The sequence below is a fragment of the Salmo salar genome, chromosome ssa17, assembly GCF_905237065.1.
Source record: "Salmo salar chromosome ssa17, Ssal_v3.1, whole genome shotgun sequence".
Taxonomy (NCBI): Eukaryota; Metazoa; Chordata; class Actinopteri; order Salmoniformes; family Salmonidae; genus Salmo; species Salmo salar.
Genome location: NC_059458.1, coordinates 51,959,066 through 51,979,688, shown reverse-complemented (window position 1 = coordinate 51,979,688; position 20,623 = coordinate 51,959,066). Strand labels below are relative to the sequence as shown.

Genomic DNA, 20,623 nt, shown 5'->3' with positions numbered 1-20,623 from the left:
CCCTACCACCCCCAATCATTACATGGCCCATTATATCTCCTGTTAAAGAAACAGTCCCCCTGACCAGAGCCCTCTCGATATATACAAAAGCAACAGTCGGAGTGGGAAACCTAAAATAGCTCCTGATGATGAACGTAGCTGTGGGGTAGGCAAATGAAGGCGCCTACCTTGTGGTTTCCTTTGGGTCCAAACATAGTTGTTTTTCTACAGCAGAAATTACTATTTACTTGGACTAGATACACTTCACCTCAATTATCTGAACAAACAAATGTGTGCTGCATTGTAAGGCCGTGGAGTCTGAGGAGAGCAGCAACCTTTCCATAATAGAAACCTTATTATTGTCTATATAGGGCACAGCTGCACTTGTTCAAGTTGGTCAAGAAAGGGCAACAGGAGTCTTTGTACAGTTTGCCAGTGCTGAACCCTCGTAAAAGAATTCCAACTGAACATCAATCTTGTAACAACATCAACACAGATGCCCTGAACCTCTGGGGGTGGAGACGTGAGGCGATTACCTAGGGTACGGATTACACAGACCCAATTGGCTGTGAATCTCCATTACTGCAGAAGAGAGGAGCGTGGAAGAACAAGGTGGAGGGTAGCAGAGCAGGCATTCTGTTCTCACTGAGGTCATAGGCCTGGTGAGCAGATGTTGTCCCTTCTGACCCGACTAGAACTCATTCTAATCACATCATTTGTCCAATTGCGCAAAATTGAATACTTATTTTCCTCTACTCATGAACAAGGGTTGTCGAGTACCAATATGTACCCAGTGGATGGCTATTATTGTATTTGAATCATGTCTGTGACGTTAATATCACATTGACGCAGATGAAACGAGCAAGCAGCCTTGGAAAAAGCATTACTCACAGGGGAAAGAAACTGGATGTCATGACCGAGATCCTCCGCTTGGCACTGCTTAGCCGCCGAGCACAGAAGGGGAGCACACATCCAAGATCAAATCAAATCAAATGTATTTATATAGCCCTTCTTACATCAGCTGATATCTCAAAGTGCTGTACAGAAACCCAGCCCAGAAACCCAGCCAAGAGACTTCAAAAGAGACACAAAAGGCATTGTGGGAGATAGTGGAAAAAACCCAGAAGCCCCGTGTATGCCCCTTTAGAGCACATCAACAATCTGAACACACACAGGATCTCCTGGCACAAGTGTGTAGAGATAAGAGTGGGTACAGTCAATGGCGCTGGGTATCTTGGAGCACTTATTGAGAGATTGATAAGACTCCCAGAGGGTAAGTCAATGAGGATCTGGGCAGCAGCTCAAGGCCAAGCCAAGGTTGATCTGTGCCAAAGGAAAACCCTGGGAACGAGTTCAGTTGGACGTGCCTGGCATGAGGCAGGATACCTGTGGTACCTAAGGCAACATCTGGCCCTCAAGAAGGTCTAGCAAATCAGACACAGCATCTTCATTTACTTGTTTAACTTCAACTTGCAGCTTGGAAAACTATGACAGTGATGGGATTTGTTCACACTCTTTTCATGTATCGTATACGCCTACTTGCAGATGTGCACCACACAACAGCACATTCAAACTTTGTGAAGCTGTCACTGGACAAGCATGACGAATGCTAGCTCCACGCTAGATGATAACGCTCATTATTAAGGAACTCGTGAAATGTATGGTGCACAATAAATCAATTGATTAATGTTAGGTGGGACCTAACTTTCAATTGATGCACTGCTCTCCGTTCTATTCATGCAACCCAGTGAAATATGAGTGTGAAGAGTATATGAAATGACGCATGACGTTCCCTCTGAAACTATGCTATTCAGGCACAAGGTGACACCGATATAGAGCTTAGCTATAAGTTGAATATAAAAAAAGGCTCAGAGCTCTGTTTGTAATCTGCACAGTGCAATGGAGAGTGTTTTGAAGACATTTTGTACTCTGTGTTTAAGTGTTTTATACATGTTGAGGCGCCGGGAAAGTAAACCTTCAAAACAGGGCCTCGTCGGTGTGGAGGAGTGTTTTTATGACAACATGCTCACACCTGAAATATTTTAATGGGGTTGGGCAGAGGGGCATATCAAGAGATACACTATATATACAAATGTGCACACCACTTCAAATTAGTGGAATAGGCTATTTCAGCCACACCCGTTGTTGCCACACCCGTTGTTGACAGGTATAAAATCGAGCTCACAGCCATGTACTCTCCATAAACAAATATTGGCAGTAGAACGGCCTTACTGAAGAGCTCACTGACTTTCAACGTGGCATCGTAGGACACCACCTTTCCAACAAATCAGTTCGTCAAATTTCGGCCTTGCTAGAGCTGTCCCAGTCAACTGTATGTGCTGTTACTGTGAAGTGGAAACGTCTAGGAGCAACAATGGCTCAGCTGCGATGTGGTAGGCCACACAAGCTCACAGAACAGGACCACGAGTGCTGAAGTGCGTAGAAGTCTTCGGTTGCAAAAATCACAACCAAGTTCCAAACTGCCTCTGGAAGCAACATCAACACAATAACTGTTCATTGGGAGCTTCATGAAATGGGTTTCCATTGCCGAGCAGCCACACACAAGCCTAAGATCACCATGTGTAATGTCAAGCGTCGGCTGGAGTGGTGGGAAGCTCGCCGCCATTGGAGTCTGGAGTAGTGGAAACGTGTTCTCTGGAGTGATGAATTACGCTACACCACCTAGCAGTCCGACGGACTAATCTAGGTTTTGCAGATGCCAAGAGAATGCTACCTGCCCCAATGCATAGAGCCAACTGCAAAGTTTGGAGGAGGAATAACGATCTGGGCTGTTTTTCATGGTTCGGGTTGGCCCCTTAGTTCTAGTGAAAGGAAATCTTAACGCTACAGCACACAATGACATTCTAGACGATTCTGCGCTTCCAACTTTGTGGCAACAGTTCAGGGAAGGTCCTTTCCTGTTACAGCATGACAGTGCCCCCGTGCACAAAGAGAGGTCCATACAGAAATGGTTTGTCAAGATTGGTGTGGAAGAACTTGACTGGCCTGCACAAAGCCCTGACCTCAACTCCATTGAACACCTTTGGCATCAATTAGAATGCAGACTGCGAGTCAGGCCTAATCTCCCAACATCAGTGCCCGACCTCACTAATGCTCTTGTGGCTGAACAGAAGAAAGTCCCCTCAGCAATGTTCCAACATCTGGTGGAAAGCCTTCCCAGAAGAGTGGAGGCTGTTATAGCAGCAAAGGGTGGACCAACTCCATATTAATGCCAATGAGTTTGGAATGAGATGTTTGATGAGTAGGTGTCCACCTACTTTTGCTCATGTAGTGTACCAGACCTCAATAGGCCTCTCTTTCTCTCTCACATTCTCTCTGCCTTTCTGGCTGTCTATCTGGCTTTCTCTCTCTCTCTCAGCTATCAGAAGCTGCTATGGGTGGCCTGTACACTGCCTGTGCCTCAGACTGGCACCTTATATGGCAGCAGCTGGGCGAAGAGCAGGAGAGCTAGCTAGGTTGGCTTTGGGCACGTGGGCACCAGTTGAGTTCAGAGCAGGGTGAGGGACGACAACAACACTGCAGAGCTGAGGAGGTAGGAAAGAGAGAAAAAGAGAGAGAGCAAGGGGGCTGTGTTTTTATTGTAGTTTTCTAAAAAGGGGTCATCATCCCATTGATCCAACTTTTCACACAGGGATCGGGTTTCCTTCATCCTTGAGCTTTATGTTAGATGTACTAACACCCGGTGAGGGGTCCGGCTGGGCTGTGTAGGGCGGGAAGGCTGGCGGCGGAGGGCAATTAGCATCTGACTCGTTACCCTGCGAGGAGCGGAGGAGGACTTCTGAGAAACAGTGGAGGGTCTGGCAAAAATAAAAGTGGGGTTAGATGGGGTTTAGGGGGCTTGAGGGTGCGACCCCCATAGCGGTCCCTTCACTCTTGATTTAAGGGTCCTAATTAAGAGCCGCCACGTTTTTATTTGGGCTTGCTCTCAGCAACACCGAGAACTGCTACAAAAACGCAGAGCCCCCATATTTCACAACTCTTAAAAAATGCATGATTTTAACTTACAACTCCAAGCCCCACCAGCCCAGCTACGGTCTCAATATTACTGAGAATGAGATCTAACCACAACAGTAGAGTGTTGAGCAAACAGACAGCCTATAATGTCCCTGGTCTGGTCTTTTGTGGTTTGCTTTTTCCTTCTCCAAATAAATCCCACCACTTAATTTCAAAGACAACGACTCCAGTCTGCCCAATCGCTTGCAGATGTATGGCCAAGCTTTTAGGAGGGAAATTAGATGTTATCTACCCACCGAAAATACTGTATGTCTAGACGGTTGCGTATTTTTGCATATACATTGGCACTGACGGCATCTTTTCATATAAAAAGTGATAAATGGCCATTAATACTGCCATGTTTGTGTTACAAGGTTATCCTCTCTAGGGGGTGTGGGACGCTAGCCTGGCCAACATCCAATGAAATTGCAGAGCGCCAAATTCAAAAACAGAAATACTCATTATAAAATGTCATGAAACATACAAGTGTTATACATGGGTTTAAAGATAAACTTCTTGTTAATCCAACCACGGTGTCAGATTTCAAAATGGTTTTACGGCGAAAGCATAGCATGCGATTATCTGAGAACAAAGTCCAGCAGACAAATCATTACAAACAGTAACAAGACAAGAAGAGGAGTTACACAAGTCAGAAATAATGATAAAATGAATCACTTACCTTTGATGATCTTCATATGTTTGCACTCACAAGACTCCCATTTACTCAATAAATGTTTGTTTTGTTCGACAAAGTCCATGTTTATATCCAAAAACCTCAGTTTTGTTAGCGCGTTTTGTTCAATAATCCACTGTCTCAAACAACATCCGGTGAAATAGCAGAGCGTGAAACTCAACAAAACAGAAATTCTCATAATAAACATACATAAAATATATAAATGTTATACACCAGCTTAAAGACAAACTTCTTGTTAATCCAACCGCTGTGTCAGGTTTCAAAAAGGCTTTATGGCGAAAGCAAACCATGTGATTATCTGAGAACAGCGCCCAGCAGACAAATCACTACAAACAGTTAGCAGCCAAGAAGAGGAGTAACAAAAGTCAGAAATAGCGATAAAATGTATCACTTACCTTTGATGATCTTCATAAGGTTGCACTCCGAAGACTCCATGTTACACAATAAATGTTTGTTTTGTTCGATAATGTCCATCTTTATGTCCAAGAACCTCCGTTTTGTTGGTGCGTTTTGTTCAGCAATCCATTGGAACAAAGCGCGGTCACAACAGACGAAAAATCTAAAAAGTACAATAAAAGTTCGTAGAAACATGTCAAACGATGTTTAAAATCAATCATCAGGTTGTTTTTGTCATAAATAATCTATAATATTTCAACCGGACAAAAGCTTCGTCAATAGAAAAGGAGAAACAAGAAAGGCGCTCTACCGATCGCGTGCTGGACTCATCTCTGGAAATGTCCACTGTCCTCTCATTGAAAGTGCTGTATCTCCCTCATTTGTCAGAGGAAAAGCCAGAAACAATGCCTAAAGACTGGCCACATGTAGAAGAAGCCATAGAGATCGTGAACTGGCCTTTCAAAATAATAGTACTTCCTAGATGGATTTTCCTCAGGTTTTCGCCTGCCATATCAGTTCAGTTCACAGACATTATGTTACCAGTTTTGGAAACTTTCGAGTGTTTTCTATCTAAATCGACCGAATATATGCAAATCCTAGCTTCTGGGCCTGAGTAGCAGGCAGTTTACTTTGGGCACGCTTTTCATCCAAAATTCCGAATGCTGCCCCCTACCCTAGTGAAGTTAAGAACAGGTTACTTCAGGGGGAAATTGGTCTGACAAAACATTTGTAAAAGAGCTACCTGATGGGAGAGTCAGAAAGACCATTAGGATGTGTTAACACAGTGAAGAATTAATCGAACTACTGCCATTGCTAGCTTCTGATTAAAATAAAAAGCATCGACTCAGAACTGTAAGGGACTGCTTCTGACACGAGTCCAGAAAACATTTAAATTCTCCCTGCATACAGGTATAATCCAATGCTGAGAAGATGAGTACATAAAAATAAGTACATTCCATCAGGCAGCCAAGCACATACTGTATACAAACACAGAGCTTGCTTACATGATAACAGGCTAACTGAGGCATGGAAGTAAAAAAGCCATGTGCTTCGTGTCTAATAAGTACGTAATACCTGCTGCTACCCAGCTGTTAAAGCTCTAACATGCTATCCTAATGGTGCGTGAATAAAACAGCTTAGATTCCTAGTGGATGATGGGTAAAAAAAAGATGTGGGTCAAGTCAGTCACCCAGCATCAGCTGAGCTAACAAAACCCAATCCCTCATCTGAGCCATCCCCAGCCACAGTCCCTGCAGCTCTAACAGTTCTAACGCCACCAACCTGCTCCACCCGGATGTCGTACTCCCCGTTCAACTTCTTCCCTCGGAAATACTTGGCCCTGTGAGGAAAGAAGTGGGAAAGACACTAATGAGACGAGATGAAATGCGATCACAACTTTCAGAGCTTATAAACTTTTTTCACACAGTAGCCTAGGGGATCTTCTAGACAGGAAAATATTGTCTACAGTCTTGAAATGACCTGTGTCGAGACGACTAGAAAATAGGTTCTCCAGTATCACCTGAATCCTGTATAATTATAAAGGTATCTGTTGTAGTGGCCACCTGTGTATACTGTACCGCTACACTTCTGTTTCTTCACCAACAGAGAAAAGTATGTAGTCATAACAACAGTATGCAGTCAAAACAACCTCGGGAATAATCTGTTTATTTGATTGAGGAAGGCTGAAACGTCAAGTTTTCCAAAATAGCTTGAGACCATTGACAAATATTATTTTTTCCATAATTACAGCATTGTGGTCCTTGTGTAGTACCATACAAACTTTCCCAGACTAAAAACCAGCTGAGCATCATAATCAGTCTTAACATCATATCCCCCACCTATTAGGCGGTTAGGCACCTCATAAAGAAACAGCAAGAGAGGAGAAAGAGTAAAGAGAGAGAGGCGGATCTCAAATCAACAGGATATTAAAAGAGATATGACTCAATGTCCCTGAATGGGACAATGTCCCTGTACACAAACAATAACAGTCTGTCTGTCTGAAAACCCATTTCCTGTTCCTAACCATGACATCCTTACAGGCCAGGCATCAGGCTTCACTGGCATCATCAAACACCATAGGCAGGAAACCTGATTACACTTTTAGACAGCCCTGATAACCAAACACATACACACAAACAAACACAAACAACCACAAAAACACAAGGAACAAACACAAACACACGAGGCAGAAACCGACGGTGACGGTGTCGCTTTAAAAAGCGAGGGATTGGGTATGTGTGTGTTTGGAGAAGAGGAAGGGGGTGGACATTCACATAAATCTGGACATTTCAGATATACTACCTCTCGTGCACACTTTTGGGCGTTAAGAGCTCTACGTTTATAGCCTGTGAGCCTGTGTCTTTGCCAACACTCTGTGGGTCCAGCCGGTGAACTCTCACCCCTAGCAGGCGTGGGCCGGTTATCAATCTGTCAAGGGCTACATGCTAGCTGTTGGTGTGTGTTTGCTGTGTGTGTGTGTGTGTGTGTGTGTGTGTGTGTGTGTGTGTGTGTGTGTGTGTGTGTGTGTGTGTGTGTGTGTGTGTGTGTGTGTGTGTGTGTGTGTGTGTGTGTGTGTGTGCGTGCGCTCTACATGCTGGAGGCTCCTGATCAGTAGGACACAGGCTGTTAGGGATTTAGAGTAACTGCCTCTCAACTCAACTCACTCTCTCTTCTCTTTGGGATTGCACAATTTCTGTTAATCACCCAAAAGATTGGTGTCTTTTCTGTGACAGAAAAAAAGTTGCATTCTTTCCTATGTCTCTTCTTGCAATTGCACATTTCTACTATCACTGCTTGCAGGGCTGGCGCTAGAACTAATGAGTTGGAAGGGCCCCACAGGGGGGCAAGTTTTTTTTCACGGGACCACCTGTGTGCGCACACTGCAATTTTTTTTAAAATAAAAAAATAACCCCTGGGCCTCAATAGACCCCCCTTCAAGCTAATGAGCAGTCATTATGACTGCAACATTCTATATATGCTTTCGCTTGTCTTAGGTAACATAAGAATACAATTTTTTTCATTAGTTTATGTTACTCTAGGACAGGGGTCTCCAACCTTTCCTAGCATGAGAGTTACTTTTAAATTATGAAACATGTTCAGAGGTACTCAAGATTTTTTTTTGTAGCTGTCAAATCGGCACTTTGTATTTTCTCAGCTTTATTTTTCCTGGATTGGATTTTTTTCAGTTTTCACTCTAAATAGTTACAATTATTTCATAGAGAAACAATGAAACGTTCTGAGTCCATGTCAATGCTTAAATCACACCAGAAGACAATTTTTTAGGGCGGGGGAAAAAATTAACACATTTAGATTTTTTGGAGTAATACCTCTTTAATTATGGATACCTGGGAAGGTAGCGTCCCGCCTGGCCAACATCCGGTGAAATGGCAGAGCGACAAATGCAAATGAAATTACTATAAATATTAAACTTTCATGAAATCACAAGTGCAATACATCAAAATAAAGCTTAACTTGTTGTTAATCCAGCCAACGTGTCAGATTTCAAAAAGACTTTACGGCAAAAGCGTGATTATCTGAGGACAGCGTCCAGCACACAAATGCATAACAAATCATTTTCAACCAGGGAGTTGCGACACGAAAGTCAGAAATAGCGATATAATATATGCCTTACCTTTGAAGATCTTCTTCTGTTGGCACTCCAAAATGTCACAGTTACATTACAAATGGTCCTTTTGTTCGATAAAGTCCTTTTTTATATCCATAAAAACTCAGTTCAGCTAGCGCACTTCAATCAATAATCCACTCGGTTTCCCTCCTTTAAAATGCATACAAAATGAATCCCAAACGTTACCAATAAACTTATCCAAACAAGTCAATCAACGTTTATAATCAATCCTTAGGTACCCAAATACGCAAACAAACAATAAAATTTAAGACGGAGAATCGTTATTGTCTTTACCGGAGATAAACAAAAAGAACGCGCTGTCTCGGCCATGCGCTTGGAAACAATACAGCCAAAATGGGAGCCACTTAGAAAAACTACAACTTCTCCCTCATTTTTCCAAAAACCAGCCTGACGCTCTTTCTAAAGACTGTTGACATCTAGTGGAAGCCCTAGGAACTGCAATCGGGGACGATTTCACCCTATTATAAAAGTGCCAGGCTTTGAAATCAGTGGTATGCTGTATTTTTTATTTTTCGATGATGGTTTGTCCTCGGGGTTTCGCCTGTCATTTTAGTTCTGTTATACTCACAGACACTATTTTAACGGTTTTAGAGACTTTAGAGTGTTTTCTATCCAAATCTACCAATTATATGCATATCTTAGCTTCTGGGTCTGAGTAGCAGGCAGTTTACTTTGGGCACGCTTTTCATCCGGACGTCAAAATACTGCCCCCTATCCCAAAGAAGTTAATTGTGCATTTTGTGTGAGAGGAATGTGCTGGTCTAGCGATGTTTTTGTTGCTGTACATGTCATGACAGAGTTTTGCAAAACAAAAGCCCATCAGATTGATACATTAATTATATATATTATAATTATTTGTAAGTGTAAATATGAACGCAGTCAAAAATAGTAAATTGTCACCTCATTGGAGCATGTCCATGTCACATAAACAAGGATAGCTGGTGAATGCGTTCCTAATGTTGTTTTTTGCTTGAGATGTAGAGCCTGGTCTCTCAATGAGGACATTTTGTGCTAATAATCGGCCCGTAGCATTGTCATCGGCTTGTTCAATCCAAACAGGACCGTCCCTCCTCTCTCCTGTTACACCATTTCATTCGGTGGTGGTGCAGGCACCTGCTCACTGCGCACCGTTCTGTCTTATTTGCGCTTAGGCCTCGGAGGTGTTGGTTCAGGCTGAGGCTCAGAATCAGAAGAAGAATCATCAGAGATGTTGTGATTAATTTCTTCCCCACCGTCTGATTCGTTTTCATTCAGATTTTGTAGCAATGCTAATGCAGCATGTGCGTCCATTCATCTTGGTCTTCTTGCCATTTGTAAATGGCGCACGCTCTCACTGTGTACTCCAAGTAGGTCAGAGTAGACTGCTTGGATTCGGTGTACTGATATAGCGTACATACCATTTTGAGATTATAATTTAGAATAGATCAAAACAATAAAGGCTCGTCCTGTTCTTCATTCATAAATTGGTGATTACATAGTTATGTATCTTTCGCTTCCCCTCACACATCAACTCACCCATTCTCCGCCTTTGTCCCCCATCACATATTACTTAATTCATTTCATGTTGTTATATCTGTTAAATTAGAGTTTGGGTATAGTTGAGGTTCAGAATCGAGGCAATTATCAGGGTGCTTATCAACTGGGCATGGCACCTTCAAATATCGGGAGAAGGCTCGAAGCAGGCTCTACTGTCAGGACAAGAAACTATCTCACCGGAGAAAGCATCCGAGTGAGCTAAACAGCACCCCTCTGTCTTACTATATGTAGCCCATGTATCTGATGCTGCCTGGACAAAAAGAGTATGACATGCCATACTATTTTTGTCCAGACAGCATCAGATACACATAATGACACAAAGGGGCGCTGTTTCGCTTGCTCTGCTGATTTATCAGAGATTGATGCGTCTTTCTGTCAGCGTGCGTCTCAGTCCAATAAATTATCAGTATTTTAATATTTTACTTGGACGGGCAAGGAGGTATGGGAGGGCGGGCCAGGCCCCCTAAGGACCACCCATAACGCCTGCCCTGATTCCCTGCCTTGGTGTTTGTCTTCTCTGGCAGTATAAGGTCATACTAGCTCTCTCCTTATGTCTCTTCTTGCTGTACTCCCTTTATCTCCCCCTATCCCTGCTTTCCATATGCTGCTTTACAGTAAATGAGATGCAAATTAATCTCATCACTGATCTTCTTCTCAAGGTTTTCCAGCTGTTGAGCAGTAGACTATGAGATCCATGGTTATCCTTCCCTGTCATTTAGTTAGCGGTGAACTATTGAAAACGTCTCACCTAGATACAGTAAAGACCAATGCTCTGTCACCGAGGGCCACTATTACCTTCACCATGACCGTAATAGAGCATGAGCCATGAAGCGAGACCAGGAGGCTCACGTATGGGTTAAAAATGACTGGTATGTTTTCAAGCCAAGGCATTCATTGTACAACCTGTCATCACTTCAAATTATCAATTCAATTTACGGTCAGTTGGACTTTAAAAGTGGAGGTGAGCAGCCCTTCGCATGGTTCCAAGAGTAAACACCCAGACAGGATTTGGCCCATGTTCTTCCCAAACACTCCCTCTTACACACAGTCACACACCCATTGTAAAAACATAATGGAGAGGAATCCAGAATCTTTACCATGAAACTTTTCCCTCCATTGCATTAGTCTCCCATAAAGCCAAAGTGAGTCATGTATTTTGACAGATGATGAAATCTGGAATTTGCTATTCTTTTTTACACATGAAAACATGGGTTAGGCTATATGACAATGAGAACTCACATCCAGATTTTTCCCACAGCCATCAATTACTATCACTTCGACAGCAGATATGACAATAATGACATCAGTGATTGTATTGCATTCACCAAAGAACGGTTGGATAGAGTAATCTAATATAGGATCATTCAAGACCCGGTACATTGTTCAGATTCAAACAACAAACTGACAGCTTCTTGGCTTGCAGAATGTCATGTGGCATGGCATTCTGAGGAGGGTATGGCATGACAGGGAGCCAATGGCAAGTCAGATGAGGAGGGTGAGATGGTGAGAGAGAGGGACGAGGCAGCCAAGCAGGAGAAAGGAGGAGAGAGGAAATCCTGGGAATGAGAGATTCCGAAAGACAGTGAGAGAAAAACAGAGGTGAGAATAGGAATGAGAGATCGAGGGCTAGCGAAAGATGGAATGAGAAATGGAGAAAGAAAAAAGAGCGAGAGGGAAAAGGAAAGAGATGAGTGAGAGAAACAGAAAGAGAAAAAGTGATGAGGATGGTGGATGGTGATGTTGTGGGTGGTGAAAGCTGCTGTGTGTGTGTGTACCGCCATTGTGCCCCAGTCAGAGCTGGAGGCCAGGCCTGTCAGGGGAGCCCAGCGTTTCCCTGGAGACCAGCAGCCTCTCCTCTGGAATGCCCTGGAGGAAATGTGACCCTGAGGCAGAGGGCAACGATGGATGGACATGGGACACCCTCACCAACACTAACCCTCACCCACAATTAAAGATCCTAATAGCTTGGATATACAGTAGCGGTCGACCGATTAATCGGAATGGCCGATTAATTAGGGCCGATTTCTCGTTTTCATAACAACCGGACATCGGTATTTTTGGACACAGATTTGGCTGATTATTTATTTAAATTTTTTTACACCTTTATTTAACGGAACACCTGCTCCAATATCCAATGATAGGCGTGGCGCGAATTACAAATTCCTCAAAAATACAAAAACTTCAATTTTTCAAACATATGACTATTTCACAGCATTTTAAAGATAAGACTCTCCTTTATCTAACCACACTGTCCGATTTCAAAAAGGCTTTACAACGAAAGCAAAACATTAGATTATGTCAGCAGAGTACCAAGCCAGAAATAATCAGACACCCATTTTTCAAGCTAGCATATAATGTCACAAAAACCCAGAAGACAGGTAAATGCAGCACTAACCTTTGATGATCTTCATCAGATGACAACCCTAGGACATTATGTTATACAATACATGCATGTTTTGTTCAATCAAGTTCATATTTATATCAAAAACCAGCTTTTTACATTAGCATGTGACGTTCAGAACTAGCATACCCCCCGCAAACTTCCGGCGAATTCACTAAGAATTTACTAAATTACTCACGATAAACGTTCACAAAAAGCATAACAATTATTTTAAGAATTATAGATACAGAACTCCTCTATGCAATCGATATGTCCGATTTTAAAATAGCTTTTTGGTGAAAGCACATTTTGCAATATTCTAAGTACATAGCCCAGGCATCACGGGCTAGCTATTTAGACACCCGGCAAGTTTAGCACTCACCAATATCAGGTTTACTATTATAAAAGTTTGATTACCTTTTGTTGTCTTCGTCAGAATGCACTCCCAGGACTGCTACTTCAATAACAAATGTTGGTTTGGTCCAAAATAATCCATCGTTATATCCGAATAGCGGCGTTTTGTTCGTGCGTCCCAGACACTATCTGAAATGGTAAATCAGGATCGCGCGCATGCCGCAATTCGTGACAAAAAAAATCTAAATATTCCATTACCGTACTTCGAAGCATGTCAACCGCTGTTTAAAATCCATTTTTATGCAATTTTTCTCGTAAAAAAGCGATAATATTCCGACCGGGAATCTCCTTTTAGCTAAACAGAGGAAAGTAAACAAAGCTTTCGGTCGACGCGGGCACGAGCCTGAGTCTCACAGTACTGTAACCAGCCACTACCCAAACGCGCTACTTTTTTTCAGCCAGAGCCTGCAAAGCCACGATTCAGCTTTTTACCGCCTTCTGAGACCCTATGGCAGCCGTAGGAAGTGTCACGGGACAGCTAAGATCCTCACTCTTCAATAAACAGAGACAAGAAGAACGACACCTTGTCAGACAGGCCACTTCCTGCCTGAAACCTTGTCAGGTTTTTGCCTGCCAAATGAGTTCTGTTATACTCACAGACACCATTCAAACAGTTTTAGAAACTTTAGGGTGTTTTCTATCCATATGTAATAAGTATATGCATATTCTAGTTACTGGGTAGGAGTGGTAACCAGATTAAATCGGGTATGTTTTTTATCCAGCCGTGAAAATACTGCCCCCTAGCCATAACAGGTTAAGAACACATTGTTATTTTCAATGACAGCCTAGGAACGGTGGGTTAACTGCCTTGTTCAACGACAGATTTTTACCTTGTCAGCTCGGGGATTCAATCTTGCAACCTTACGGTTAACTAGTCCAACGCTCTAACCACCTGCCTTACATTGCACTCCACGAGGAGCCTTCCTGTTACGCGAACGCAGTAAGAAGCCAAGGTAAGTTGCAAGCTAGCATTAAACTTATCTTATAAAAAACAATCAATCAATCATAATCTCTAGTTAACTACACATGATTGATGATATTACTAGTTTATCTAGCGTGTCCTGCGTTGCATATAATCGATGCGGGGCGCATTCGCGAAAAAGGACTGTCGTTGCTCCAACGTGTACCTAACCATAAACATCAATGCCTTTCTTAAAATCAATACACAAGTATTTTTAAACCTGCATATTTAGTTCATATTGCCTGCTAACATGAATTTCTTTTAACTAGGAAAATTGTGTCACTTCTCTTGCAACAGATTCAGGGTATATGCAGCAGTTTGGGCCGCCTGGCTCGTTGCAAACTGTGTGAAGACTATTTCTTCCTAACAAAGACAGCCAACTTCGCCAAACGGGGGAAGATTTAACAAAAGCGCATTTGCAAAAAATGCACAATCGTTGCACAACTGTATCTAACCATAAACATCAATGCCTTTCTTAAAATCAATACACAGAAGTATATAATTTAAACCTGCATATTTAGGTAAAATAAATCCAGGTTAGCAGGCAATATTAACCAGGTGAAATTGTGTCACTTCTCTTGCGTTCATTGCACGCAGAGTCAGGGTATATGCAACATTGTGTGCCGCCTGGCTCGTTGCGAACTAATTTGCCAGAATTGTACGTAATTTTGACATAACATTGAAGGTTGTGCAATGTAACAGGAATATTTAGACTTATGGATGCCACCCGTTAGATAAAATACGTAACGGTTCCGTATTTCCCTGAAAGAATAAACGTTTTGTTTTCGAGATTATAGTTTCCGGATTCTACCATATTATTGACCTAAGGCTCGTATTTTTGTGTGTTATTATGTTATAATTAAGTCTATGATTTGATAGAGCAGTCTGACTGAGCGATGGTAGGCACCAGCAGGCTCGTAAGCATTCATTCAAACAGCACTTTCGTGCGTTTTGCCAGCAGCTCTTCGCAATGCTTCAAGCATTGCGTTGTTTATGACTTCAAGCCTATCAACTCCCGAGATTAGGCTGGTGTAACCGATGTGAAATGGCTAGCTAGTTAGCGGGGTGCGCGCTAATAGCGTTTGAAACGTCACTAGCTCTGAGACTTGGAGTAGTTGTTCCCCTTGCTCTGCATGGGTAACGCTGCTTTGAGGGTGGCTGTTGTCGATGTGTTCCTGGTTCGAGCCCAGATAGGAGCGAGGAGAGGGACGGAAGCTATACTGTTACACTGGCAATACTAAAGTGCCTATAAGAACATCCAATAGTCAAAGGTATATGAAATACAAATCGTATAGAGAGAAATAATATAATAACTACAACCTAAAACTTCTTACCTGGGAATATTGAAGACTCATGTTAAAAGAAACCACCAGCTTTCATATGTTATCATGTTCTGAGCAAGGAACTTAAAACGTTAGCTTTCTTACATGGCACATATTGCACTTTTACTTTCTTCTCCAACACTTTGTTTTTGCATTATTTAAACCAAATTGAACATGTTTCATTATCTATTTGAGGCTAAATTGATTTTATTGATGTATTATATTAAGTTAAAATAAGTGTTCATTCAGTATTGTTGTAATTGTCATTATTACAAATAAATGTAAAAAAAATTAAATAATAATAATAAAAATAAATAAACAAAAACAAATCGGCTGATTAATCGGTATCGGTGGGTTTGGTCCCCCAATAATCGGTATCGGCATTGAAAATTCATAATCGGTCGACCTCTAATATACAGTACAGTACTAATGAGCTACTAGTTCTAATACAGCTGTCTGTGCATAAACCTCCCAAGGGGAGACATACATTTTACAGTCATGTTCACTCAGCTATGAGATTCTATTAAATATTAACAATGAGAAAGGTCAATTCGGGGAACATGAAGAAAGACTGTGGCAAAGCCACCAATCAATGTTACACAGTAGTATTTAGTGTATTAGTGTAAGTCACTATTAAACCAATCAGCCATCAATAAGCCATTGATGAATTCTGGGTTCTAAAACAAACTTGAAATAGGGTTAATTATCAGGTATTCTATTGAAATATTGAGTGCTATGGTTTAGAGGGTCTACACCAGAAGTTAATGGTTATCTGTAGGAGGAAGGTATATGGTGGGTGCAATTAAGCTTGGAATGTACTGAGTGTAGGGAAAACAATCATATGTGGCAGGCACTGATGAGGGGAGAGAGTAATGGATTAGTGATGAAGGGGGATCGAGGTCAGGCCAGGTCACGTTAACCTGTTGGGGCTAGGGGGCAGTATTTTCACGGCTGGATAAAAAAACGTACCCGATTTAATCTGGTTACTAATCCTACCCAGTAACTACAATATGCATATACTTATTATATATGGATAGAAAACACCCTAAAGTTTCTAAAACTGTTTGAATGGTGTCTGTGAGTATAACAGAACTCATTTGGCAGGCAAAACCCTGAGACAGATTCTGACAGGAAGTGGATACCTGATGTGTTGAATTACCTTTAAGCCTATGCCATTGAAACACACAGGGGCTTATTAATGTTTTGGCACTTCCTATTGCTTCCACTAGATGTCACCAGCCTTTACAAAGTGTTTTGAGTCTTCTACTGTGAGATCTGACCGAACAAGAGCCTTGGAACGGTGATGGCCGATTAGACTCTGGCGCGCGAGGTCATGTTGGGTACCCTCGTTCCAATACGTTTTAAAAGAGAATGCATTCGTCCACCTTGAATATTAATCATGTTCTGGTTAAAAAAGGCACTAATGATTTATGCTATACAACGTTTGACATGTTTGAACGAACGTAAATATATTTTTTCCCCTCGTTCATGAAGTGAAGTCCGGCGGACTTAGATCATGTGCTAACAACACGGAGCTTTTTGGACATAAATGATGAGCTTTTTTGAACAAAACTACATTTGTTATGGACCTGGGATTCCTGGAAGTGACATCTGATGAAGAGAATCAAAGGTAATGGATTATTTACATAGTATTTTCGATTTTAGATCTCTCCAACATGGCGGTTAGTCTGTATCGCAAAGCGTATTTTTCTGGGCGCAGTGCTCAGATTATTGCAAAGTGTGATTTCCCAGTAAGGTTATTTTTAAATCTGGCAAGTCGATTGCGTTCAAGAGATGTAAATCTATAATTCTTTAAATGACAATATAATATTTTACCAATGTTTTCTAATTTGTTGTGCTGACTTGACTGCCGGTTATTGGAGGGAAACGATTTCCTGAACATCAACGCCATAGTAAAACGCTGTTTTTGGATATAAATATGAACTTGATAGAACTAAAAATGCATGTATTGTCTAACATAATGTCCTAGGATTGTCATCTGATGGAGATTGTCAAAGGTTAGTGCATAACTTTAGCTGATTTTATGGTTTTGGTGACGCCTGTCTTTGAATTGACAAAACATTACACACAGCTATTGTCAATGTACTCTCCTAACATAATCTAACTTTATGCTTTCGCCGTAAAACCTTTTTGAAATCGGACAACGTGGTTAGATTAAGGAGATGTTTATCTTTCAAAGGGTGTAAGATAGTTGTATGTTTGAAAAATTTGAATTTTGACATTTATTTGGTTTCAAATTTGCCGCTCTTGAAATGCACCTGCTGTTGATAGGGTGCACCACGGGTGGCACGCGAGCGTCCCACATAGCCCCAAGAGGTTAAGGGAGAAGGAAAAGTTTATTGCCAGTATCACTTCGTTTCCTGCCAAGCAATAAAGATGCTATGTTTAGTTAGAAGGAGGAGACTCCACCTAAAATGGGGTACATATACCACCACTATTTTTAACCATGTCTTTGTCTGTTCAGCTGTTCTATCCTTTGAGAAGAATAAACTTGGTTCAAGCTTTCATAGTGTCCGTTGAGCTCTTACTCTGATAATTAGAACCTAACAGTTGGTGCTGCGAGCAGGGTTCACCACGATTTGCAGTCGAACTAGAGATTCTGAATTAGTGAAACAGGAGCTGGCACCAGAAACAAGGTCCCGGAAGTCCCGGAAGGTAAGCCTGAGCAGGCTGGTACCGGCAGAGGGTAAATCCTAGGGGCTAAATCCCAAGTGGATTGGTTCCTGTGAGTACTATAAGAATAGAGAGTGAGGCAGTGTAGTGCCAGGGGATGGATAAGTGTCTGGAGGAGAGCCTCATACATGGTTAGAAAAGGAGAAAGATAACATGATTCGAGAATATGAGCAGTAGAAATAAGGAGAGAGGTTGGTTTATGCCCTATTGGTGCAGTGAACTGTGACAGATTATGTGGAAATAGGAAGACAAGTGGGAATAATGTTGGTAATGTGTGTGATCAACAACAGTGATATTTGAGGCGCAACACTGGAATAAGACATTAGGAATAAGACATCATCTGTATTCTCCAGTAATACATTTGCAGACGCTATATTACTGGTTCTAATACAAGGTATTATGTCCAGTGACCAATTAACCTCTCTAGGCTAGGCGGGACGAATTCGTCCCACCTACGTAACAGCCACTGCTATCCTGTGGCGCGATTTTCAAAACCTTAAAAATCCTATTACTTCAATTTCTCAAACATATGACTATTTTACAGCCATTTAAAGACAAGACTCTCGTTAATCTAACCACACTGTCCGATTTCAAAAAGGCTTTACAACGAAAGCAAAACATTAGATTATGTCAGCAGAGTACCAAGCCAGAAATAATCAGACACCCATTTTTCAAGCCAGCATATAATGTCACCAAAACCCAGAAGACAGCTAAATGCAGCACTCACCTTTGATGATCTTCATCAGATGACAACCCTAGGACATTATGTTATACAATACATGCATGTTTTGTTCAATCAAGTTCATATTTATATCAAAAACCAGCTTTTTACATTAGCATGTGACGTTCAGAACTAGCATACCCCCGCAAACTTCCGGGGAATTCGCTAACATTTTACTAAATTACTCACGATAAACGTTCACAAAAAGCATAACAATTATTTTAAGAATTATAGATACAGACCTCCTCTATGCACTCGATATGTCCGATTTTAAAATAGCTTTTTGGTGAAAGCACATTTTGCAATATTCTAAGTACATAGCCCAGGCATCACGGGCTCGCTTATTTAGACACCCGGCAAGTTTAGCACTCACCATAATCATATTTACTATTATAAAAGTTTCATTACCTTTTGTTGTCTTCGTCAGAATACACACCCAGGACTGCTACTTCAATAACAAATGTTGGTTTGGTCCAAAATAATCCATCGTTATATCCGAATAGCGGCGTTTTGTTCGATGCGTTCCAGACACTATCCGAAATAGTAAAGAAGTGTCACGCGCATGGCGCAATTCGTGACAATAAAATTCTAAGTATTCCATTACCGTACTTCGAAGCATGTCAACCGCTGTTTAAAATCAATTTTTACGACATTTTTCTCGTAGAAAAGCGATAATATTCCGACAGGGAATCTCCTTTTCGGCAAACAGAGGAAAAAATCCCAAAGGCGGGGGCGGTCGGGGTCACGCGCATAAGCCAGTGTCTCTTGATCGGCCACTTGAGAAAGGCGATAATGTGTTTCAGCCTGGGGCTGGAATGACGACATTCTGTTTTTTCCCGGGCTCTGAGCGCCTATGGACGACGTGGGAAGTGTCACGTTAGAGCAGAGATCCTTAGTAAATCATAGAGATGGAAAAGAAGTTCAACAAATGGTCAGACAGGCCACTTCCTGTAAAGGAATCTCTCAGGTTTTGACCTGCCATTTGAGTTCTGTTATACTCACAGACACCATTCAAACAGTTTTAGAAAATTTAGGGTGTTTTCTATCCATATGTAATAAGTATATGCATATTCTAGTTACTGGGTAGGAGTGGTAACCAGATTAAATCGGGTATGTTTTTTATCCAGCCGTGTCAATGCTGCCCCCTAGCCCTAACAGGTTAATAGGCACAAATACCCTAACTACTCTCCGGGGAAGTGGGTATCGCTACCTTGGAAAACAGTTAATAGAAGGTGGGTTTTATAGACGGGGGTGAAGAAATCTAAAACACCCTGGACATCGTCAGGAGAGGTTTGGGAATAAGAACTATTGATATGGCGACAGACAGTCCCGATTCACCCTGTAAAATGGAGCTAGAGAACTTTAATAAAGCCATGGAGGCGCTGAAAGAAGCGCACGAGCATTATAACAATTCGGCTCGAATATGGGGAAACAAATTGCAAACTGGAAAACAAATTGTCAGCATTTCCCGTCTAATGATAAATTCTAATCTGATAGAAAATTCAGGGAGGCAATTATGACTTGCCACATTGACATAAAACCAGAATCAAAAGCTCAATATACCAGCATTTAGATGTCAATATTCTATCAACAAAAAATACAAACCGATAAACCCGGAAATAGTAGTACTCAGCTACAGAAAGACTGGGTACGGGAGTACATTGATAGAATTTGTGCGTCGGCTTTGATGACAGGATTGAAACCTGTGATCAAAACGGCAATTGCGGGAGTAGTGGATGAAATAGAGCAGGATGTTTTGAGAATGGAATATAACTCCGCTCACTTCGCAGACGTGTGAGGGGTTAATACGGCCACAGTGAAAGTCACTAACGGTGGTTTCAATGGCCAAGGTAAGACAAAGAAACG

At 41.8% G+C, this 20,623-nt stretch overlaps 1 protein-coding gene across 1 annotated transcript in view; it reads right to left on the bottom strand.

The window, feature by feature from the left end:
* Positions 1-20,623, bottom strand: part of LOC106576044 (synapsin-3) — a 137,846-nt gene that overhangs the window by 100,176 nt on the left and 17,047 nt on the right. Inside the window, 1 exon segment of the mRNA XM_045699696.1 lies at positions 6,365-6,422. Within this exon segment, the coding sequence (XP_045555652.1) occupies positions 6,365-6,422 (58 nt within the window).